Below are 24,950 nucleotides of genomic sequence, written 5' to 3' on the forward strand. Positions count from 1 at the left end.
TAGGAATGAAGTTTTGGGTCATAGGTGTGTGTTTAATATTGTAAAAAACTGCCAAACTCTTTTCCAAAGTGCTTGCATCATTTTACACAATCAGCAGTGTGAGAGAGTTCCAGTTGCTTCACATTGTCATACACATTTGGTGCTTTCAATTTTGATCCATACTAGTGGGTGTAGTATCCTCTGTTGGTTTTTTCCCAATTTAATATATATATTTTTTATTGTGGTAAAGTATACATAAAATTTATCATTTTAACCATTTTTAAGTGTACAGTTCAGTGGCATTGAGTGCACTCACATTGTTATGCAACCATCACCATCATCTATCTCTAGAACTTTTTCATCATACCAAACTGAAACTCTGTTCCCATTAAATAGTAACACCCCGTTTCCTGCTCCCCCAACCCCTGGCAAACACTGTTCTACTTTCTGTCTCTGTGAGTTTGACTATTCTAGATTCTTCATATAAGTGGAATCATACATGATTTGTCCTTTTGTGTCTTATTTCACTTAGTATAATGTCTTCAAGATTTATCTGTGTTGTAACATATATCAGAACTTCCTTTTTTAAGACTGAATGATATTCCATTTTACGTATATAGCGTGTTTTGTTTATCCATTCGTCCAGCATGGACGTTTGGCTTGTCTCGTGCGTGTTTTTTTTTTTTAATATTTATTTATTTGGCTGCACCAGGTCTTAGTTGTGGCACGCGGGATCTTCATTGCCACGTGCGGGATCTTTAGTTGTGGCTTATGGGATCTTTAGTTGCGGCGTGCGGGAGATCTAGTTTCCTGACCAGGGATCGAACCCAGGCCCCCTGCATTGGGAACACGGAATCTTAACCACTGGACCTGGGAAGTCCCTCATTGTATTTTAATTTACATTTCTCTGATAATTAATGATAATTGAACAGCTTTTCATATGTTTATTGGCTATTCATATAACTTCTTTTGCCTGCTTTAAAAAAATGTGGTGTTTCCTTTTTATTCCTGATTTGTAAACATTCCTTATATATTCTGGATACAAGTCCTTTATCAGATATATCTATTGTGAATATTTTCTCCTTGACTGTGACTTACCTTTTCTTTTTTTCTTTTCTTATTTTGGTGTGATTGTAATAGAAGAGGGCAGAAACATCTTTTTGCCATCATAAATTTGAGAGTTTTCTTGAAATGCTTGGCTGCCTGGGAGGTAGCCTTCATTGGAATGATTTTGAGATGGGGCTAGATTATATGGAATACCTTCCTAAGTATTTTATTACAGTACCTTTGTTTTAAATTTATGACTGTCTTAACCCATCCAGAGAATGATTTGGTTTGGGAAAAAATGGAAAATAATTTGGTTAAAAAAAAGAGTTTTCTGCTCTGGAGTATTGTAATCAAAGCTAGGTGGCTTTACCTTTTGACTGACTGAGGCTCCATCCTGAGAAAATTATTTAAGACAAGCACTGAATGAAATTGATCATTGCTGCACTAACTATAATTGTGAAAAATGGACTTATCTAAATGCCCATTGAGAAAAAAACTGTGACATGTGAATGCAGTGGAATATGTACAGCATGGAAAATATGCCATTGTACTAAGAAGCTGCCTTTATGCTCTGATTACAAGTATGTAAAATATCCATTATAATCTCTCCGTTGTAAATTCCCCATCTGTAAAATGGGATAGTAAAGTAGCTACCTCATAGGGTTGTCATGATGATTGAAGGAAAGAATGCCCCTAAAGTTTTAGCTCGTTCCTGAGACATAGTAAGTGTGCAATAAATGCTAGCTGCTGCTGTTGTTACACAATGTGATGGTATGTGTATAAAGGCTGTGGGATTATGTGTGTTCCATTCACCTTTTGTTTTCTTAATGGTGATTCCCCCCCCCCCTTCTATTACTTACTTTATTAAATCATCACCAAATTTAAACCATCACCTATATAGGTTTTGAATCTGTCATCTTCTTTCCATCTTCATTGCTTCTGCCTATTCCAGCTTACCACCATCTCTTAAATGGGCTGCTCTAGTTGCCTCCCAGCTGTTCTCCTGCATCTTTTTTATACCTCTTCCAATTTGTATTCTTTAATGATGACTTTTGATGAGCAAGACTTTAAAATTTTGATGAAATCTAATTCATCAGATTTTTTTCTTTTATGATTAGTACTTATTTGTGTTTTGGCTAAGAAATCTTTCTCTGCCCTAAGGTCACTAAAATATTCTATTTTTTTGTTTTCCCAGTAGCTTTAGTTTTAGCTTTTATGTTTAGATAGTTTATTTCAAATTAATTTTTTGGTATCTATGTGGGATAGGACTAGAACGTTATTTTTTTCTCATATATATCCAGTTGTTCTAGCACCGTTTATTGAAAAATACTTTTTGATTTTCCCATTGATTTATCTTGGTACCTTGATCAGAAGTCAGTTGACCATATGTGTGTAGGTCTATTTCTGGACTCTGTTCTGTTGATCTTGTTGTCTATCCTCGCACCAATACCACACTGATTTTCTATAGCTTTATAGTAAAACTTGAAATAAGATAGTGTAAAACAACCACCTCTGTTTTTCTTTTATATGATTATTTTGGCTATTCTAAGTATTTTGCATTTCCATATAGATTTTAGGACCAGTTTTTCAGTTTCTCCAAAAAGGCCAGCTGGGATTTTTATTAATATTTGTATTTGATCCACAGATCAATTTGGGGAGAATTGGTAACTTTAAGCTCTTCAGTCTGTGAATGTGGTACATCTCTCCATTTATTTAGATCTTCTTTTAATTTTTCTCAGCAGTCTTTCAGTTTTTATCATAGAGGTCCTGCACATTTTTCATTAGATTTATTCCTAAGTATTTTGTTTTTTAATACTATTATAAATAGTATTTTAAAATTTCATTTTCATTTGTGGCTATTATATAAAATACCGTTGTTTATTTTATATTGAGCATGTGTCCTGTGATCTTGCTAAAGTCATACTAGTAGGATTTTGGGGGGGTACATTCCTTAGGGTTTTCTACATGCACAGTCAATAATACAGTTTACAAATAAAGATAACTTTACATCTTCCTTTCCAATATTTATGCTTTTTATTTCTTTTTTTATTGCACTGGCTAGGACCTAAATATAGTGTTGAATAAGAAGCAGAAGTGGTGAGAGTGGACATTCTTGCCTTGTCCCAGTCTTGCGGGGGAAAGAATTCATTGTTTCACCATTAGTATGATGTTAGCTTTAATTGTTTTGTAGATGCCACTGCCCCTTTTTTATATCATGGATGGATGTTGAATTTTGTCAGATTATCTTTCTACATTTATTGACATGACCATTCATGATTTCCCATTTACTTTGTTAATGTGGTAGAAGACGTTGATTTTTTAAAAAATTGACCTTTTTATTTGCGATAACTAGATTCGTATGCACTTGTAAGAAATAATACAGAGAGATTCCATATACCCTACCTGGTTTTCCCCACTGGTGATGTCTTGCAAAACTATAGTACAATATCACTACCAGGATATTGACATTGATATGGTCAAATATAGAATGTTTCCATTACTACAAGGATCCCTCATGTTGCTCATTTATAGTCATCCCTGTTTTCTTCCTGCCACCCAACACTTCCCTCACCCCTGGGAACCACTAATCTCTTTTCCATTTCTATAGTTTGTCCTTTCAAGAATATTACACAAATGGAATCATATAGAATGTAATCTTTTGGGGTTGGCTTTTTTCACTTTTTCTCCCTGGCATGAATATACCACAGTTTGTTTCACCATTCACACATGGAAGGTCATCTAGGCTATTCCAGTTTGAGGCTATTAGGAGTAAACCTGATATGAACATTCGTATACAGGTTTTCATGTGCACTTATGTCTTCCTTTCTCTGAGATAAATGACCAGTCGTGCAGTTGCTAGGTCATTGAGGAGTTACATGTTTAGATTTTTTATAAATTGCCATATTGTTTTCCAGAATGGCTGCACCATTTAGTAGTCCTGTCAGCAATGTATGAGTGTATGAGTAAAGCAGTTTTTCCACATCCTTGCTCGCACTTGGTGTTACTGTTTTTCATTTTAGCCATTCTGGTGGATATGTAGTGATATCTCATTGTGGTTTTAGTTTGCATTTCCCTAATGGTTAATGATGTTGAATATCTTTTCGTGTACTTATTTGCCATCCGTATATCTTCTTTGTTGAAATGTCTTTTTGTGTCTTTTGCCCATTATGGATTGGATTGTTTGTTTTTTTTTTTACCATTGAGTTTTGAGAGTCCTTTTTAAAAAAATTTTTTTTAAATATTTATTTATTTATTTATTTGGCTGTGCCAGGTCTTAGTTGTGGCACACGGGATCTTCGTTGCAGCATGTGGAATCTTTAGTTGCAGCATGCAGGATTTTTAGTTGTGGCATGTGGGATCTTTAGTTGCGGCATGCGGGATCTTTAGTTGCGGCATGCGAACTCTTAGTTGTGGCATGCAGGATCTAGTTCCCTGAGTAGGGATCGAACCTGGGCCCCCTGCATTGGGAACACGGAGTCTTAGCTACTCCAGGACCACCAGGGAAGTCCCGAGAGTTCTTTATATATTCTAGATACTAGTCATTTGTCCTTGTCAGATAATGCAGTTTGCAAATATTTTCTGCCAGTCTGTAACTTGTCTTTTTTATCCTCCTAACAAGGATCCTCTTGCAGAGCAAAAGTTTTTAATTTTCAAGAAGTCCATCTGATCAGTTTCTCTTTTAATGGATCAAGTCTAAGAACTTTTTGCCTCACCCTAGATCCTGAAGGCTCCTCTTAGGCTTTTCCTAAAAGTTTTATAGTTTGACATTTTACATTTAAGTCCATGACCCATTTTGAGTAAATGTATATATAAATTATGAGATTTAGGTCAGTGTTCATTTTCTACTGATGGATATCCATTTATTCCATCACTGTTTGTTTGTTTTAACAACAAAAGCAAGGTATAATTGTATTCTTTCACTGGAGGATACGAAGCCTGATATATTTATTAAACTAAGTATCTATGTTATTTTATTTTAAAAAATATTGATGTTCTGCTGCTTGAGTCATCAAAGAAGATTGTCTTAATTCTCTTCTGTTGACTTAAAAAATTATTCTTGAATTTTTTTTTTTTTTTTTTTTACATTTTTTGGCTGCATCAGGTTTTTGCCGTGCGTGGGCTTTCTCTAGTTGTGGTGAGTGGGGGCTACTCTTCGTTGCAGTCTGTGAGCTTCTCGTTATGGTGGCTTCTTGTTGCGGAGCATGGGCTCTAGGTGCGTGGGCTCAGTAGTTGTAGCATGCGGGCTCAGTAGTTGTGGCACGTGGGCCCTAGAGTGCGTGGGCTTCAGTAGTTGTGGCACGTGGGCTCAGTAGTTGCAGCATCTGGGCTCTAGGGCTCACAGCCTTCAGTAGTTGTGGCGCATGGGCTCAGTAGTTGTGGCTCACGGGCTCTAGAGCTCAGGCTCAGTAGTTGTGGTGCATGGGCTTAGTTGCTCCGCCAGCTGTGGGATCTTCCCCCGCATCATGTGGGATCTTCCAGGCCCAGGGATTGAACCCGTGTCCCCTGCATTGGCAGGTGGATTCTTAACCACTGCACCACCAGGGAAGTCCCTATTCTTGAATATTTTATATACTTGTTTTATAGTCTATATTATATTTTGATATAATAAAATTACCTATGTGGAGAATTATAGTAATATATATTATAAGTGACTTGTACCCTGTATGGACATGAATTAAATCTCTTTCTGTGTTTTTGCCTTAATTTTTTATCTGACATCTCTGTTGCAACCCTTTTGTTTCTTTTCTTTTTTTTGGCTGTGTTGGGTCTTCGTTGCTGCACGCGGGCTTTCTCAGTTGCAGCGAGCGGGGTCTACTCTTCATTGTGGTGCACAGGCTTCTCGCTGCAGTGGCTTCTCTTGTTGCAGAGTATGGGCTCTAGGCGTGTGGGCTTCAGTAATTGTGGCTAATGGGCTCTAGAGCACAGGCTCAGTAGTTGTGGCGCATGGGCTCAGTTGCTCTGCGGCATGTGGGATCTTCCCAGACCAGGGCTCAAACCCGTGTCCCCTTCATTGGCAGGCGGATTCTTAACCACTGTGCCACCAGGGAAGCCCAATCATTGGTTTTAAACCTTTCTTCTTTTCTAATATAAGCATTTATATTAGAAATAGATAAATATATAAATTTCCTTGAAACACTATTTTAAATGCATCCCATAAATGTTGATATGTTCTATTTTCATTTTCATTGAGTTTGAACTGTTTTCTGTTTTTTGGCCACGTGGCATGGCGTACAGGATCTTAGTTCCCCGACCAGGGATCGAACCCGCGCCCCCTGCAGTGGAAGCGCGGAGTCTTAACCACTGGACTGCCAGGGAAGTCCCGAATTTGAACTATTTTCTAACTGCCCTTTTGATTTCTTCTTTGACCCATAGGTTATTTAGAAATGTCTTGCTTAATTTCCAGATATTTTGGGATATTTGAAATATCTTATTATCAACTTCAAATTTAATTCTGTTATGGACAAAGAGCATACTCTGTCTGATTTCAGTCCTTTGAAATGAATTGATACTAGTTTAAGGCCCAGCATGTGTTGGTGAACTTGAAAAGAATGTTATTCTGTAGTTTGGTGTAGTGTTCTCTAATGCCTTCAGTCAGCTTTTTAAAAAAAAATTTTGTCCACAATTTTTCATTATCATCAGCAAGAGGGTTAGTCTGATATGAGCTACTGTGACTACCAACATTATTATTTAATATATTGTTTCTTATTTATTCTCTTTGAAAGCATTCTGGTGGCAGATATATTAAAATATAATGTTATAAACAGGTGATAGTTCTTGTGATTTGATGTCCAGGTAAATATTTATCCAGTACATGTGGTTTAAAGCAGTTATAAGATCTATATATATAATGGTATTGCTTATTCATTAGTATGCTTACTCCTACTAAAAAGAAAAGCTTTATTTTTTATGCTTTATTACCTCAATTAAGGATGTGATAGAATATATATTATTGAGCAACACCTGGTACAGACCTGATATAATGTTTGGTGAATTTTATTAAAGATTTATCTGTTTCTCAAGGTACACTGCATTGTTCCTTCTCTCCGCGGTGGTCTCACATCTGAAACATGGCTACGGATTGGCTGGGCAGTATTGTGTCCATCAACTGTGGAGATAGCTTGGGTGTCTATCAGGGAAGAGTATCAGCAGTGGATCAGGTCAGCCAGACCATTTCTCTCACCCGGCCTTTCCACAATGGAGTGAAGTGCCTTGTGCCAGAAGTCACTTTCAGGTGAGTATCCTGATTCTTCCAAATCCAGTCTGGTGATCTGTGGAGCTTGACCTAGGTCTCATTGCCAGTATTCTCTTGCATAGGGCTACTTTTGAGTAGAGTCTTATCAGGGGTGAGATTTTGCAATCTTAGATGTTATAGTTCTACTCTTTCAGCAGAGACTTTGTGTCGTAATTAGCTTTCAGCTAATGATTCAGGGTTTGTGAAACATTTTTCTTATCTCTGTCAAACATGCAATATTAAATGCGTCAAATTCAGAATAATATTTCTGTTTTCTTTTATGGTTTCAGATTTCCTTTCTCAGTTTTGTATTATTTGTGCTTTCTTACGTCTAAGGTCTTTATTGATCCCCCCCGCCCCACCATGTAACTATCTCTCTTTGTAGATTTATATTATGATTTATCTCCAGAGGCACACTGTAGCCAGTAGCTGAAGTTCTTAGCTACAGGAATGTATTTTTCTTAGTGTTTGCTAACAGATCTCAACCTTAGATGTCTCCACATCCGTCTTTTCACAAGTTTGACAGAAACCTCCCTTTCTTATGTTTTGTTTTGTTTTGTTTTTTTTAAAAAAGAGACTGGGGCTTCCCTGGTGGCGCAGTGGTTGGGAACTCACCTGCCAGTGCAGGGGACACGGGTTCGAGCCCTGGTCTGGGAGGATCCCACATGCCGTGGAGCGGCTAGGCCTGCAAGCCACAACTACTGAAGCCTGCGTGCCTGGAGCCCGTGCTCCACGGTGGGAGAGGCCACTGCGATGAGAAGCCCGTGCACCGCAACAAAGACCCAGTGCAGCCAAAAATAAATAATAAATTAATTAATTTTAAAAAAAAAAGAAGAGGGGCTTCCCTGGTGGAGCAGTGGTTGAGAATCTGCCTGCCAATGCAGGGGACACGGGTTCGAGCCCTGGTCTGGGAAGATCCCACATGCCACGGAGCAACTGGGCCCGTGAGCCACAATTACTGAGCCTGCGCGTCTGGAGCTTGTGCTCCGCAACAGGAGAGGCCGCGATGGTGAGAGGCCCGCGCACCGCGATGAAGAGTGGCCCCCGCTTGCCGCAACTGGAGAAAGCCCTCTCACAGAGACGATGACCCAACACAGCCATAAATAAATAAATTAATTAATTAAAAAATAAAAAAATAAAAGAACATTTAAATAACCAAAAAATCTTTAAAAAAAAAAAAGAGACTGTCTGGCAAGAGCTTCCTTGACTTCCTAAACAACATCCACATGTAACCTTTTCTGTAGGTGTATCCATTCTTATTGCTTATCTCCTCTGAAGTCTTCATGGAAGAAATATCCTTTGTGTTCAGGGCTAACGTTATCGTGCATATGCTTTACGTGCTATCCTTTTCTATCTCCTTTTCTTTTGTGTCCTCACTTGCAACCTTTATACTGTCTCTTCTCTTCGCTTTCTAACATTCCCAGGCTTCCCCCATAGTAAAAACACTCCCCCCTGCCCCCCCCAACACACACCTTGCATTTGCCACTAGGTATTGCCCTGTCATTTCCCTTCTCTTTGTTCTCACAATTATTTTCAGAGCAAAATACAGTTGACCCTTGAACAATGAGGAGGTTAGGGCGCCAACTGCCTGCACCATCGACAGTCTGTGTATAACTTTACATTTGACCCTCAGTATCCATGGTTCTGTCTCTGCAGATTCAACCAACCATGGATCATGTGGTACTATAGAATGTGTTTAGTAGGAAAAAAAAAATCCATGTATAAGTGGACCTGCACAGTTCAAACTGTGTTGTTCAAGGGTCAACTGTAGTCTGCTTTCATTCCCTTTGTGGCCTGGTCCCTCTAGGCCCTCCCTACTCCACCATTGTCTTTTTTCCAACTTTACCATCTTGCTGAAGTAGCTTTTGCCAAGTGCCAAATGCAGTAGAGTGTCTCAATTCTAATCTTATTCAAATGTGCCCTAACTGTTGGAATGGCCTCTTCTTTTTGTTTCTTTGTCACCCCTTGGGTTTTCTTGCCATATATTCCTCCATTCCTTTATACACCTTTCCCCCCCCCACCCCCAGATTCCTTTTCTTCTCACTTTTTAAGATGGGGTTAGTCAAAGTTCTATCTTTGGCTCTTTTCTGAGTCTGTATTCTCTCTAGACAGTCTCATGTGTACCTTCTTACACATTAGTGAGATCCCAAATCTTTAATTTAGACCCATTATCTGAGTTCCATACACTTTAATTGTCTACTGGTCATTTCCAGGTGGATATCCCACAGAATATCCTAAATTTAAGATTTTCAAAGCTGAGCTCATTATGTTATCTGCAGATTTCTTCCTCCCAAGGTGTACCCTTAATTAGTGACTAACGACACCTTTCACCCAAGTTAGAAGCTTAGGAGTCATAATAAATTCTTTCTCTTGATCTTCATGTTCAGTTAGTTACCAAATTCTGTGGATTCCAAGTGTTATTTGGTTCTGTCCTCCCCTCTCTCTTTGCATTGTCACTTCCCCTCTTATTTCTTGCCTCATCTCCTAACTGGTGACCCTGTGTCTAGTTTCTCCACCTTCCTTACAGCCACCAGGAAAATCCAGTGTGATTATGATCTGATCCCTAATTTCCTCCACAGCCTTAGCTCCTAATGGCCCTCCATAAGCATTTTGCCCTTCAGTAACACTGTGACATTTGCAGGTCCTCAAATGGCCCACATTTTCTCAATCTCTGAGCCTTGGCCTAAGATGCCCCTCTCCCTACCATACTCTGCTTGGCCAACTCTTATTTTCCTTCCCCGACCAGACTTAGCTTAAGCGCTTCATCTATCTCTGCCAGACTCACATGTATTTTGCTTTGGGGAGCTCTAGTCCCCTGTACACACTTCTGTCATAGTATTTAACACTTTTGATTACCTACTTGAATTTTCTGCCGACCAGACTGCGAGTTCCTTGTGGGCATGTAATGCTTTTCATATCTATATACCCCACTCCTAGTACAGGGCTTACCATATGGTAAGTACTCTGTGTATACCTATCGAATGAGCAGGTGAGTGAATGAATGAAAAAAAACTATTAAGCAGTCTAGAAATCTAAGATGTTAATGATAGTTTTGTGATTAACAATAGGTCTCTTTATTTTTTACTGAAGTATAGTTGATTTACAATGTTGTGCTAATTTCTGCTGAACAGCAGAGTGACTCAGTTATACATATGTATACATTCTTTTCTATACTCTTTTCCATTATGGTCTATCCCAGGACACTGAATATAGTTCCCTGTGCTTTACAGTAGGACCTTGTCCATCCATTCTATATGTAATAGTTTGTATCTCCTAACCCCAAACTCCCAGTCCATCCCTCCCCCTCCCCAACTCCCCCTTAACAATAGGTCTCTTTAAAGGCCAGTGCTGTGTCAGTTGAATGTCAGTGGCTGAGCCTTGTCTTTAAGTGCTCTACTACCTTTTCTAGGTTTTGCCTCTGATGACTCATTGAAATGCAGCCCTGCAAAGGTGTAGCTGGTTGCTATTGATCCCAGTTTCATCTCTGTTATCACTATTATAATTTTGAGACTTGGACTCTTTTGTATATTTCAGGGCAGGTGACATAACGGAATTAAAAATTCTGGAGATACCAGGTCCTGGAGAAAACCAACATTTTGGAGACCTTCATCAGACAGAATTAGGCCCCTCTGGTGTTGGGTGCCAAGTAGGTGTCAATCAGAATGGCACGGGCAAGTTGGTCAAGAAGCCAGCCTCTTCCAGCAGTGCCCCTCAGAACATCCCTAAGAGGACAGATGTGAAGAGCCAAGATGTTGCCGTCTCTCCCCAGCAGCAGTGCTCAAAGAGCTATGTGGACAGGCACATGGAATCCTTGAGTCAGTCCAAAAGTTTCCGTCGTCGGCACAACTCTTGTAAGTTGGATCAAATTAATATGTCTTCTTAATCTGATGTTTCCTGTCCACTTATCCACTTCTGTTCTTTAAATAAGTCATCTATTACCCTAATAAAAAAAGGATGCTGGCAGAGCTTCACAAAAATATAGCATGTTTCTTTTCTTCCGGAGCTAGTTCGTCAAGATATTAAAGGGAAAGGAAATGAGCTGTTAGAGACTCACACCAGCTCCCTGCCCTCTCCCACCACTTCCCTTCCTTCAAAAAAAGTCAGTGATCTGCCTAGAGTTCACATAGACAAAAGTGATGTTGTTTTTAATCTGGTAACTGGTGGTAGTAGTGATGTCTGGGTTGAACCTGCACTAAAGCTGTTCTGGGGATTCTTGAATAACTTCTCTTTTTGTGATTTGACTCCCATCCTCAGTTAGAGGAGAGGAAGGGATGGGCCTAGACATCTCTGTGATCTTACAGTTTCTGACAGACACAGTTTTAAATTTGCTGTGTTCACTGTCCCTGCCGGCACACCAAGGAGGGCATACACTGGTGTGTGTTAATGCCCAGTTTTATTTGGTAACTGACAAATTGTTGAATGTCATTTGCTCATTATAGAACCATAGTTAATTCACTAGAATCAGGTATGCTCTTTAACATATTGAATATTTACTAGAATAATGTTATAATAATGAATTATAGCAGATTCACTAGAATCTGTGTGGCCCTTCAGAAGCCAGCATTTTTAAGTTTTGAAAGTGCCTGATTCCGTGAATAAACTATTGAAATTTTGAGGAAAAAAAAAAAGGTATTTCAAGGCACTTTTCCTTCATTGCTTCTTAAATAACTCTCTGAATTGACAATGATTGAAGATCTGAGACTGAAATTGAGTTGTTAGTTCTTCTGTATCCTTTGAAAAACTGTAGAATTATTGGATACAAAATGACTTTTTCTATTTAGACTTCAACCTTCTGTACTTTGCTTCATTCTCTCTTTAAGAAAAAAACAAAACAAAACTTTTTTCTAAATAAATAAAAAGGTAGAACCAATGTACTGAGCTTCGAAGTTGATGTACCTGCCCTTTAAAAAAAAAAACAAAAACACCTTTTTTCTTTACCAAAAAATTAACTCTTTGTTAAGTTCGAATGTTCAAGCAGTTTATAATCTCTCATGTACTTGTAGATAATCTTCATTAGCAATTTGTAAATTACTTTTTTCACACATATTTTCCCCGTTATTAACATCTTAACATTAGTATGATACATTTGTTACATTTAATGAACCAGTGTTGATACATTAACCAAAGTCTATATTTTATTCAGATTGCCATAGTTTTTACCTCATGTCCTTGTTACAGACTCTCATCCAGCATACCACGTTACATTTAGTAGTCATGTCTTCTCTTAGCTCTGACAGTTTCTCAGACTTTCATTGTTTTTGATGACCTAGACAGTTTTGATGAGCACTGGTCAGCTATTTTGTAGAATATTCCTCAATTGGTATTTGATGTTTTTCTCATGATTAGACTGGGGTTATATGCTTTTGGGAGGAAGACCACAGAGAGAAAGTGTCATTTTCATCACATCATATCAAGAATATGTACTGTCACCATGGTTTATGACTTTTGATGTTGACCTTGATTGCCTGGCTGAGGTAGTGTGTGTCAGAGTTCTCCTCTGAAGTCACTATGTACAGCCCACACCTAAGGCGTGGAGACTTATGCAGAATATCTACATAAGTTACTTGGAATTCTTCTGCATCAGAGGTTTGTCTCTTCTCTCTCATTTGTTTTTATCATTTATTTTTATCAGTATGGACTTATAAGTATTTATTTTATACTTTGGCTTATAATTCAATACCACTTTATTTTGGTACTCAGATTGTTTCAGCTTTGGATGCTGAGAGCTCTTCCAGTTGGCTACTGTGTACCTTTGACATGCTCCCATCATTGTGGGTGGGTTTTTTTTTCCCCCCCAGTACTTCCTTACTTTCTGGCACTACAAGGTGCTCCAGGTTTATCTTTTAAATTTCCTGCCCCAACCCTAGAATCAGCCATGTCTCCAAGGAGCCTTGTTTCCTTTTACTGGAGAATGGTATTACAAACCACAGTCTAGCCACTAGATGTGCTCATTGCTACTGGGTGTCGCCCTTCAGCTGACAGAGCAGGAAAATATATATGTGTATACTCAACCAGTGTATGTACACATATCTGTAAATACTTCTATATGTAACCTTCACTACTATAATATTAAGCTAAATATGAGTTCATAGTGATGTGTCCAAGTCTAATCCATTACCACGTGGATCATTCTAGCCTCCTCCTTATCTGTAACCTCTCCCTCCAACTGTGAGAAACCCATACTATCTGCCATCCATTGACTTAAATTATTCAATTCCAATATACAGTATCAGAATTACTAACCCTAATCCATACTCCCACCCCCTTCATTGACTTGTTTCATGTATTCGTAACAGATTGTTTCCTTACATTCAGCATTTCATCCTTGGACCCTCCAACCTCCTCAGTGATTTTTTAAAAAATTTGCATGCATTAATAAGGCTCACTCTTTGTGCTCTAAAGTTCTGTGGGTTTTAACAAGTACATAGTGTCTTGTATCTCTCATTACAGTACTCTGCAGAATCGCCTGTGTTTCACCTATTCCGTCCTTCCCCTTTTCCCTCAGGGACCGCCCGCCGCCCCCCCTCCCCCAGCAACTACTGATCTTTTTACCCTCCACCTCTGTAGTTTTGCCTTTTCCAGAATATCACATAATTAAAATCACATAGTATGTAGCCTTTTCAGACTAGCTTCTTTCACTTGATATGTATTTAAGATTCATCCATGTCTTTTTGTGGCTTGATAGCTCATTTCCTTTTATTGCTGAATAATATTCCATTGTATGGATATATCAGGATATCTTGGTGGCTTCCAGCTTTTGGTGATTATGAATAAAGCCGCTGTAAATATTTGTGTGCAGGTTTTATGTGGACACAGGTTTTTAGGTGAGTTGGGTAAATACCTAGGGGTGTGATTGCTGGGTGTTATGGTGAGACTGTCAAGTTTGTTTCTTTTTCTTTTCTTCCCCCGTTACTAACGATTATAGCAACTCTCTTGAAAGAGTACAGTTAACTTCAAAACAAGTAATTTATTTGATCTTTAACAAGTCACTCTGATATAGTAAAAAGTGGGGTCACTCTCAAAAGTATACTCTGGTTGGGCTTCCCTGGTGGTGCAGTGGTTAAGAATCAGCCTGCCAATACGGAGGACACGGGTTTGAGCCCTGGTCCAGGAAGATCCCACATGCTGCGGAGCAACTAAGCCCACGCGCCACAGCTACTGAAGCCCACGCCGTGCCTAGAGTCCACGCTCCACAACAAGAGAAGCCACTGCAATGAGAAGCCCGTGCACCGTAACAAAGAGTAGCCCCCGCTCGCCGCAACTAGAGGAAGCCCACGCGCAGCAACGAAGACCCAACGCAGCCAAAAAAATAAAACTAAAAAATTTTTTTTAAAAATTTTAAAAAAAAGTGTACTCTGGTTGACACTTCTTCTGCTTTCGCTGTTTGATCCATTCCCCTTTCCTAGATTATTAAGTGCATGTAAATAAGGTAAAGAGATCATGGGCAGTAAACTGTTAGACTCTCTTTTCGAGAATTTCTTTTGAATCCAGATTTGTGTGGAAGATGTCTGTGGCCTGGGAATTTGATGATGTGATGTGGCTCAGAATTGGTTTGTGATAGAAAACAGAGTTACATTTATTTATCTGATCAGTGAACCCTGTAAGGTAAGTAGGAAGGTCTGCCGGAGATTGACTGACTTAGCATTTATGTAGCATTTTAAGGATTCCAAGGAAGTAGATTGGTTTCTTCCCACCACAGTTGTAATGTAGATTATTAATGTTTTTTTCATGGATGAGTGAGAAATGGAGATTAAGTATTTTTCTCATTAGAGATCTGTAAATCAAATTTTCTCTGGTATATGTACATTGATGTTGAGACTAATAGATTGATAAAGCTATAAGAATATAATCTCTCGTTGATTCTGGCTTTTAATTGTTCTTTCAAAGTTAGTAATAAGTTGTTGACGGGTTTGTTGGTTCTAGTTACCTAATCCAAAACTGATGAGAGATTTAGCACAAGCAGATTTTAATCTCTTCTTTTAGGTTGTAAAAGAAGGGGGGGTGGGAGGGTGGTTATAAAGAGTAGTTCCTGTGACCTTGGTCGTTGAACTGACCACTTAGAATATTTGTCAAGTGGATGAATGGAGCATCAGTCCCAGGGAGCAGAGGGAAACCTCCTGAGGCCTGTTATATGGTCTGTTTAGTGTAACAGTGATCCCACCATCTGAGGCCCTAAAGTTATTTTTTGCTAAGTTTTCATGGTCCTTCTGAGGTTCTAATGTGACTTCTTAACCTCCTTGGATGTGCTTCATATATCCACCAGACTTGAAAACCCTGGTGCTGCTGCTGGAGCCCAAGAAGTTGACTGATTACCAGGGCCTGGAATTTGGGAGTTGAAAACAAGGTACCAGATACTCTCAGGAACCTGCTCACAAAGCCCATTGAGTCTGGCACTAAAACATTTGTAATTTGACCTTCAGGTGCCCTTTAGCGTGCTGTAAGTGCAGGACAAAGTTCCCCTTTACAATATGTGTGTGACAAAAACCAATAAATAAGTGGCACTGAGTGTTACACAACAATGGGTTTGTTATAAGTTGTCCTGGCCAAAGGGCCTCTGTGCCAAAGGCTGGCAGCAAAATGGCACGGGAAGGCGGCCAGCCTCTAGTCTTAACACACACTTGGCCCTTGTAATTGAAAGGTAAAGAAATCTGGGAAGCATTGTTTATCTTTTCCAGAGGAAGTGCTTTTCTCTCCTAGTGGCCAAAGGCCAGTTTAATACAGAGCCAGGCCCTTTGGGCTGAATAAGCCAAGTATTGAGACAGCTTATTGACCTAGGACTTCCCAATATTTGTTTTAAGGTATGAGGGAAGGGAAGAATAAGAGACAACTGAGAATTTTAGCCTGCCTTTCATTTACTTTATATTCTCTTTTTCTTGCTGACCTATGGTGTCAGTATTTCCTCTTGGAAATTTTTTTCACTGTCTGCTTTCCTGACAGTATTTGGAACATAGCTGATCCTTAGTGTATCTTTGTCAAATGAATGAATGGAAGATCTTTAGTCAGAGGGAGCATGAGAAAATACTTGACACTTTCTAAAGTCAGAACTGTGGGTTTGTAAGTTACGTTTGTAGAGTCTGTGGCCAAGCCAAAAATGATTTCCCGTTTTGCTTCTTTTACTCTGTCTTCTCTACCATTGATTAACTGCTTGTCTTCATCTGTCATTTTGATAGGTCCAGGATAGTTCATTGTCAGTTCATAATGGACATGACTGAACTGCTTTCCTGTGAAGCCCTTGCCTCATACTCCCTCTTGAATCATTGTTGACTTCATCTTCCTGTCCTTTTCAGTCACGCAACACACTTGGCATAGTTTTTGCTGGTTCCCTTTCTTTCTCATAGTCTCAAGTTGTCTTTTTTTTATAACCTCTTTAGAGGCTTTTGTTGTTTGGGGTTTTTTTGTTTTGTTTTGTTTTTTGATGTGGCTGTTTTGATTTCATAATTCACCAGAGATTCTTGTTTACTTATGGTGGACCAGGCATAGTATTGGCTGACAGGTCTGAATGACAAGTGACACACTTAACACCTTGAATAGAACAGAGATTCAAAGAATTCTGGTTACATTCAGTTAATTAAAAAAAATTATTTTTTATTTTAATGGCAGTCATAGTTGGAGAGAATACCTGTGAGAGGCATGATGTAGAGCAGACTGAGCAAACTTTTTCTGTAAAGGATCAGATATTAAATAGTTTAGGCCTTGCAGGCCATAAGGTCTCTGTTTCAAACATTTAACTTTGTCTTTGTAGTACATAAGCAGCCTTAGACAATATGTAAACAAATGAATGTAACTGTGTTCCAGTAAAACTTTATTTACAGAAACAGGCAGTGTTTGGGCTGGATTTGGCCCCAGGGCTGTGATGTAGAGTATACACTTAGGGTGAAGTTAATCAGTGGTAGTCCATATGGATTCATATTTGGAATAACCTTGATTACTTTTTAATTTGGGAGGCTGTCTTCTTAGATCTGATTAGATTAAATTTTTAAAACAGTCTGGTTAAAGAAGCCTATAAGAGAAATAGAGGGGGCTTCCCTGGTGACGCAGTGGTTGAGAATCTGCCTGCTAATGCAGGGGACACGGGTTCGAGCCCTGGTCTGGGAAGATCCCACATGCCGCGGAGCAATTAGGCCCGTGAGCCACAATTACTGAGCCTGCGCGTCTGGAGCCTGTGCGCCGCAACAAGAGAGGCCACGATAGTGAGGGGCCCGCGCACTGCGATGAAGAGTGGCCCCCGCTTGCCACAGCTAGAGGAAGCCCTCGCATAGAAACGAAGACCCAACACAGCCCAAACAATAAATAAATAAATAATAATTAAAAAAAAAAGAGAAATAGAGGAAGTGTTATCTCTGCCATTCTCTTGTTCACTTATAATTGCATTATTAGTATTATCTTTAATGCATAGCTGCTTTTTTTTTGTTTGTTTGCACTGCACGGCATGTGGGATCTTAGTTCTCCAACCAGGGATTGAACCCGCACCCCCTACATTAGAAGCATGGAGTCTTAACCACTGGACCGCCAGGGAAGTCCCAATACATAGCTTTTTTATAGGAATCTTTTAAAGCGACTTACTCATTTTTGTATGCTTTAGTAGTTAAAAATGTATATAGCTGCTCAGTGTGAATGTACTTAATGTTATCGAACTGTACACTTAAAAATGGTTTAAATGGTAAATTGTATGTTATGTATATTTTACCACAATTTAAAAATTTTTATGTAAATCCACTTGGATGGACACACTTCTTATTATGGAACATCATTCATTCCTCAGATAGTTCAAATACTGGCAGTGATTGGGTGGCATGAAACCTCATAAGGGTGCCAATTTCCATCTGTACATTAAGTTCATAAGGCTTAATTTCTTCCTGTTTTTAGTTAAAAGAAAGAATAAATAAAATATTCAATATCTTCTCCCTGCATCCCAGTGGATCATCCTTTGCACTCCTGGGTATGCACACAACCACTGGAGAGAGACCACTGGGCCAGAGACCTATTTCCTAATAATCTTGATTTAATATTTTTTATTTTTTCAAATAAATTTACTTATTTGGCTGCGTTGGGTCTTCATTGCCGCGCGTGGGCTTTCTCTAGTTTTGGTGAGCGGGGGCTACTCTTCGTTGCGATGCACAGGCTTCTCATTGCGGTGGCTTGTTGTGGAGCATGGGCTCTAGGTGCATGGGCTCAGTAGTTGTGGAACATGGGCTCTAGAGCACAGGCTCAGTAGTTGTGGTGTACGGGCTTAGTTGCTTCACGGTATGTGGGCTCTTCGCAGACCAGGGCTCGAACCCGTGTCCCCTGCTTTGGCAGGAGGATTCTTAAGCACTGTGCCACCAGGGAAGTCCCTATTGATTTAATATTGAGGCAATACATTGATAATCCTACAAACTGGACTTTTTTCTCTAGTTCTTCCCTTGCCTACATATATTGCTAATGGTGTTATCCTGACCTTGTATTTTCATTCGTTTTTTTTTTTTAAACAGTATTTAACAGTATTTACATTCTAATTAGACAATCTCTGTCTTTTTTTTTTTTTTTTTTAATTTATTTATGGCTGTGTTGGGTCTTCGTTTCTGTGCGAGGGCTTTCTCTAGTTGCGGCAAGCGGGGGCCACTCTTCATTGCAGTGCGTGGGCCTCTCATTATCGCGGCCTCTCTTGTTGCGGAGCACAGGCTCCAGACGCGCAGGCTCAGTAATTGTGGCTCACGGGCCTAGTTGCTCCGCGGCATGTGGGATCTTCCCAGACCAGGGCTCAAACCCGTGTCCCCTGCATTGGCAGGCAGATTCTCAACCACTGCGCCACCAGGGAAGCCCTGTATTTTCATTCTTGTTCTCCCATTCCTAACCCAGCTCTGTTTCTCATCCATATTTCTGTAGCACTTTATATAAACTTCTATTATAATTCTCATTATATTGTATTTTAGTTATTTGCTTATATATCTCTCCTCCTTCCTTTTTGGGTAGCATGTCTTGGTTATGTACTATATTCCCGGTACCTGGCTGTGGCACACAGCATGCTCTCACTAAATGTTTTTATCAAATTATCAGAACTAGAACTTAACCCAGACTTTGACAAGCTTCTCAGTGGTTCGTAATCTCAGCTGTTCATGGTGACTCAGCCAACTCTTCCTCCCCTTCATAATTTTGGTCAGCCTTAGGTTTTTCTCAGAGGCCTAAATCTCATCCTAACTGCCAGCATAGCCCTTTTCCATACCAATATTTGGCATTAGGAAGACTTAGACATGAGTTATATTTGCAGAGTATACATCTTTCAGAATAATTATTGTAATTGATCTTGCTGATGTTGATTGATAACATTAAACAAATATTTATTGACTGACTGCTATGTACTAGAAACCCTGCTGGGGGTACCACAGTGATCATTTTACACACAAGGAAATTGAGAAGTTGGGTGATAGGTATAAGATTATACAACACGCAAATAGATCCTAGGTCTCGTGACTCATGGTCCATTGGATAGAAGGGAGTTGCTGTGAGAAAAGTTAGAGCAGTATAGTTGGGATGATACGTGTGAGGGGGTTTGCTCATGATCATCCTGACCTCTTCTTGAGTATTTTCAATAATTGAGGAGCTTGTTCTCACAAAAGGAAGTGCATGATGTTTATCCAGACTATGTTGGCAGTTCCATTTGCCACACCAGTCAGCTGGTCCATCCTTTCAGGGTGATCAGATGGGGCTCAAACTATAAATTCAGTTCAGGATTCTCTGGGAAGGGATGGTTTGGAGAATTCTGTGGGGTCTTCTGCCTTGGCTGCTAGAGGAGTAGTTGACTGATATGTGGTGGCCAAACAGAGTTTCAGAGACAGAGAGTGACTGACTGCTGTGGTGTTGATATGCATCTTGGTGTGCCCTCTACAGGATCAGGTCAATATGGTCCTTGTCGTCATTTGATGGTTCAGAAATTGCCTTCCTAGAAGTGGTAAAATTTTGAGAAAAGAGTTCACATTAACCAAAAGATATAAAAGCAGGCCTGTAAATCAAAATATATCAACTTATAATGGTAGATGTATATCTGGCTCAAGGTCTGGAATCTGTCTAAACCCAGGAATTCCCTCCTACTGGGGTAGCCTGAGACTGAGTTAAAAAATCAGAAGATTGCTTGCTTGGTAAGCATGGAATTCAGAGCCACTTGAATAAGATCTTCCTGTGAGCTTCAGGTTATGAGGACTTGGCCTTCTTTTACTCTGGGGGTATTTCTCTCTTAATTAACTGCTGGACATTCAGAATCAAATCACCCAGACCTGTGGGAAGAGACTGCTGTATTCTTGCCCTTCCACTTTTTTGGTATATTCAGTTGTCAAAAAAGCCTCAGTCATTACCAATTCCCTTATGAAGAGCAGAGCTTAAGATTTCCAGACGCACTGCTTATTTCATATTCACTGTTAGTCGGGTAATATACGAAATCTATTATTCCATGAGATTTGTGGTAATTTTTTCTACTTAATGTGATTTAGGAATAGCTTTACCTTATACCATTTTCACATTGATTCCTGTAACACTGTCCACAAAGGACTAATGTATTTTCCACTTACAAATGAGCACTTTATGTGGGCACACTGACTTTAGTCCCTTTTTTTTTCTGCAGGGTCATCTAGTAGCAGGCACCCAAATCAGGCAACTCCAAAGAAAAGTGGCTTAAAGAACGGCCAGATGAAGAATAAAGATGACGAGTGCTTTGGGGATGATATTGAGGAGATCCCAGATACAGATTTTGATTTTGAAGGGAACCTGGCCCTTTTTGACAAAGCAGCTGTGTTTGAGGAGATTGATACTTATGAGAGGAGAAGTGGTACCCGTTCCCGGGGCATCCCAAATGAGAGGCCTACTCGGTACCGCCATGATGAGAACATCCTGGAGTCAGAGCCCATCGTCTATCGTCGGATCACAGTGCCCCACAACGTGAGCAAGGAGTTCTGCACAGGTAAGTTAACCCCATGTCCCACTGGCTGCTCTTCCTTTTTTTTTTTTTTTTTTTAATACTTGAAACAGAATGACCCAGATTCTGAGTCAGAGTCTTGTAGTAGGAGTTAACTCAAGGGGCATGGTGGTTGGCCCATTATATTGTCTTTTAGAGACTGTGGCCAATATAGCATCCTACCTACCACTAGGCTGGGGTGGGGGCTGATTTCTCTACATGTCCATTTTTATCCTGTACCTGGCAGGATCTGGTCTGCTGTTAAGTATGTTATGATTAACAACTAAAGGCATAGAGGCTGACTATCTAGATTGACATAGTCAGCTCTATTTTTACTTTGGCTTCCCTGTTACTGCCTGTAGATTTTACCAGAAGTTCAACTCTGCTTCACTGGTTGTTTGCTGGGGTAAGAAATAGAGCTGAGTAGTTGAAACCATTGGCTAAAATTAGGGTTTCAATAAATTACATTTGTTTACTGCACTGTCCTCATCTCCTGCTAACCCTGGTCATTGAGGGTTGGCTAGTCATAATGCTTATGTGACAGTGTAGTGCCTTGGTAATTAGGTAGGTCACTGTGTATGATAGCCTGGTCTGTTAACTCAGTGATTTTTAGGTTTGTGGTTTTGTCTTATCTTTTAGCATTTGGATCTTTTCTTCAAACATGGCATTTGAGGCAGCTGTAGGACAGGTGGTCTACCTCATCCCTGTCTCTGTCCCTTCCCCCCAAACTTATTATTAACTGGGCTTCTTAGATTACAGATTGAAACTATTGTTGTTAAATGATCTTAGGAGCTAAAGGAGGAATCAGTCATTTTAATAAGTATAATAATCATCTGAAGTCTTGGAGTCTTGAATATAGGGAATATAAACCTTGAATGCTAGTAGCAGTTACAGGGAGATTTATGGAGACAGCTTAGTTACATATGGGGGAAGATCAGAGATATGGCATGGCATTTTTGTAAACATCAGTAGGGCTCTGTGGTATTTGGTTTTGCTGAGTGTAAAAGCTTCCATGTGAAAAAAAAGAAATAAGCAGGTTGTCAGGTTAAGAAAGACTACTAATTTCTGTCTTTCACTATCAGACTCTGGCAGGCACGCCTCTTTACTAAGGTAGTTTCCTTAAGTGACACTGACAGTGTGAGTTGCTGAACTCCTTTGATTTTTATCACCTATGTTAAGGCAAACAACCTAGCTCAGAATCAGGCTTAATTTAAATTGCCAGGTTTTAAGCTTTTCAAAGGCAGCTATCATCCAGCAGGTCTGGTTGTATACTCAGATCCTGCCGTCCATCCACTTTTTTTTTTTTTTAACATCTTTATTGGAGTATAATTGCTTTACAATGGTGTGTTAGTTTCTGCTGTATAACAAAGTGAATCAGCTATACATACACCGTCCATCCACTTTTGACTGTTCTCCTTTTTACTGCCCTCAGTGGCAAAATAAGCTGCCTCTACTGGTAACTCTCTGGAAGCTGAGGTGGTTGGGTCGTGCCGTATGTGATTTCCCTGAAATTCCTGAGCTTGGGGAGATTATAGCCTGCCTTGGAGTGAAGTGGCTAACAGGGAGAGAATAGCAATAAGAATCAGGAAAGATTCTCAGATCTAAAAGAGCCTAAGAAAACATTTGCCAAAGTAGACAACAGGAGAGGTGGGAATTTTTCTTCCTACATACTCTTATCTCCCCAGCTTAATGTTCACACTTTGTTTAATGACAGAAGTGAAAGTTCCCTCCTCTCATATTTTTCCAGAATTGCCATTAACAGACATACTACAAACCACATGTGCTAGGCATTGGCCAAGAACTCGGGTATGGCGGCTTGTGGTGTGTAGCAACCAGCTGTGTTTCACTGGAGCATGACAGTGAGGGTACAAGAGGCCCTATAGCCTCATGCCATCTGGTTTTTCTCTTTGTTCTCAGCAGTGATAAGGAGTGGAAATGAAGTCCTTTTGCCAAGCAGGATCTATGCTGGAAATAGAGCAAGCAAGCAATTATCTTGCTGAGCAGCTTCTACAGGTGATTTTGTCTCTGTTCCAGCTCCAAGGCACAAGTCTCAAAGCAGGTTTTTACTCAATGTTATTCACGTAGTGCTTGGCTGGGGACACTTTTCCAGTTGGATTTACTGTCCAAATGTTAGTATCGGAATGAGGCAAGCTATCTGGAATATGTGGGGAAACATGCTAGGACAAAAAAAAATGTTAGTGTTAGGTTACTTGATCACCTAGTATAATTTTCTCATTTAACAGATTGAGGACATTGAGGTCCAGAGAGGTAAAGGCTCTATAAACCTTATCTATCACATTTCCTTTCCTTTTCTGAATACAGATATGTTAAAGAGAAAGAAGGATATAAGAAGAGAAGGGCAGTTTAATGGCAATTAGACTATATAGTCTTTTCTCTTTAGTATTCCCTCAGGACTAGACCAACTTAGATCTGCAGTTGTAGAGAGTGGTTTGGCTAGCTCCCCAATCTAGCCTTGTGGCATTCATGTCCTGGAACCCCAAATACTTATTTTCTGCTAATTCCCAGAGTAGCAAAAGAACATGTTTACTACCCATTTGGTAATGGCTTGGGTTTCAGAATTCTGGCAGCTTGCTGCTGGTATCCTACACATTGACTGCATGCTGAGTGGTGTCAACAGTTTCTAAGCTGTTATTCTCTAATTGCTCATACTCCTCTTGGCAATACTCTTTGCCAACTGTGTGCATGGAGGGGGGCAGTGTTATAAAAGGTCTATTGATTGGGAAAACACATTCAGGAAGCAGCTAAATTTAGCTCTTTGTTTAACCCAAATCTTTTCTCTCTGGAGGGTCCCTTTGGGTCCTTTAACAGTGCTGCTATCTCCAACAGATTGTCAGACATTCCTCCAGCTTGGACCTACGCTGCTAAATAATGGTACCCTGTGGTTGCATACATGTTGGTTAAGTTTGCCTGTAAAATGCTAGATGCATGTGAGCACTCTGTGTTCAGAGGTGAGAGGTCCCCAAAGAACACCGGTTAGGAGAGTGGTAAGGCTTCAGAGAAGAATCTTTGCTCAACATTCATAGTATTCTCAAAGTAATTTTTAAGACAGTGTGGGCCAGTAGGAACACTGTGCTTATTATATGTAAGTCACTCTAAGACAGTCCTTGTATCCAAGTAATTAAGATGTACTAGGAAATGGAAAGATACCATATATGCCTGGAGTCCAATGAGAGTGTGGACATTAGCATTGGGTGTTGAGAGGCACGAGAGGTCTTGAAGGCTGGGCTGATCAGGAAAGGCTTCACAAAGGGAGCAGGACAGAAGCCTTGAAGCATGGGCAGGATTTCACCAGAGACGAAGAGGAAGATACTTATGGGTAGGCTGGGCAGGTGCTGGTGTAGTGTGATAAAGGCTGTGTGGGAGATTGGCTATTGGCTGGTTTGGCCAGGGCGGAGATTTTTGTGTGGGGGAATAGCAGGAATTAAAAATAGCTTTAGACCAGAGCTCAGAGAGCCTGTGTGCTAATGCTGCCCCTTGTTTTATGGCCATGAGGAGCAACTGAAGGATTCTGAAAAAGACATGATCCAAAATCTCTTTTAGGAAAATTTGTTAGTCTTTAGCAAGACTGGTCTCATGATAGAGTTCAGAGTAGAATTTGAGGAGAGAGACCAGAGCAGGAAGATAAGTTAGACTGATGACATAACTAATATGCCAGGGGTTTGGACCTCTGAATGGAAAGGAAGACAGAGATGTGAGAGAAGTGACAAAGGGGAATTTGATAGGATTTGATGATTGAAGACAGGTTGA

General features: G+C 39.9%; 1 protein-coding gene across 1 annotated transcript in view; it reads left to right on the forward strand.

Moving 5' to 3' along the window:
- The window catches only part of EDC3 (enhancer of mRNA decapping 3), a 52,529-nt gene that overhangs the window by 9,368 nt on the left and 18,211 nt on the right, over positions 1 to 24,950 (forward strand). The window contains exons 2-4 of the mRNA XM_059912767.1: positions 7,048 to 7,258; positions 10,793 to 11,109; positions 20,853 to 21,188. Of these exons, the coding sequence (XP_059768750.1) occupies positions 7,095 to 7,258; positions 10,793 to 11,109; positions 20,853 to 21,188 (817 nt within the window). The 5' untranslated portion in view covers positions 7,048 to 7,094. The remainder of the gene's footprint in view (positions 1 to 7,047; positions 7,259 to 10,792; positions 11,110 to 20,852; positions 21,189 to 24,950) is intronic.

Source organism: Balaenoptera ricei, chromosome 2, assembly GCF_028023285.1.
Source record: "Balaenoptera ricei isolate mBalRic1 chromosome 2, mBalRic1.hap2, whole genome shotgun sequence".
Lineage (NCBI taxonomy): Eukaryota > Metazoa > Chordata > Mammalia > Artiodactyla > Balaenopteridae > Balaenoptera > Balaenoptera ricei.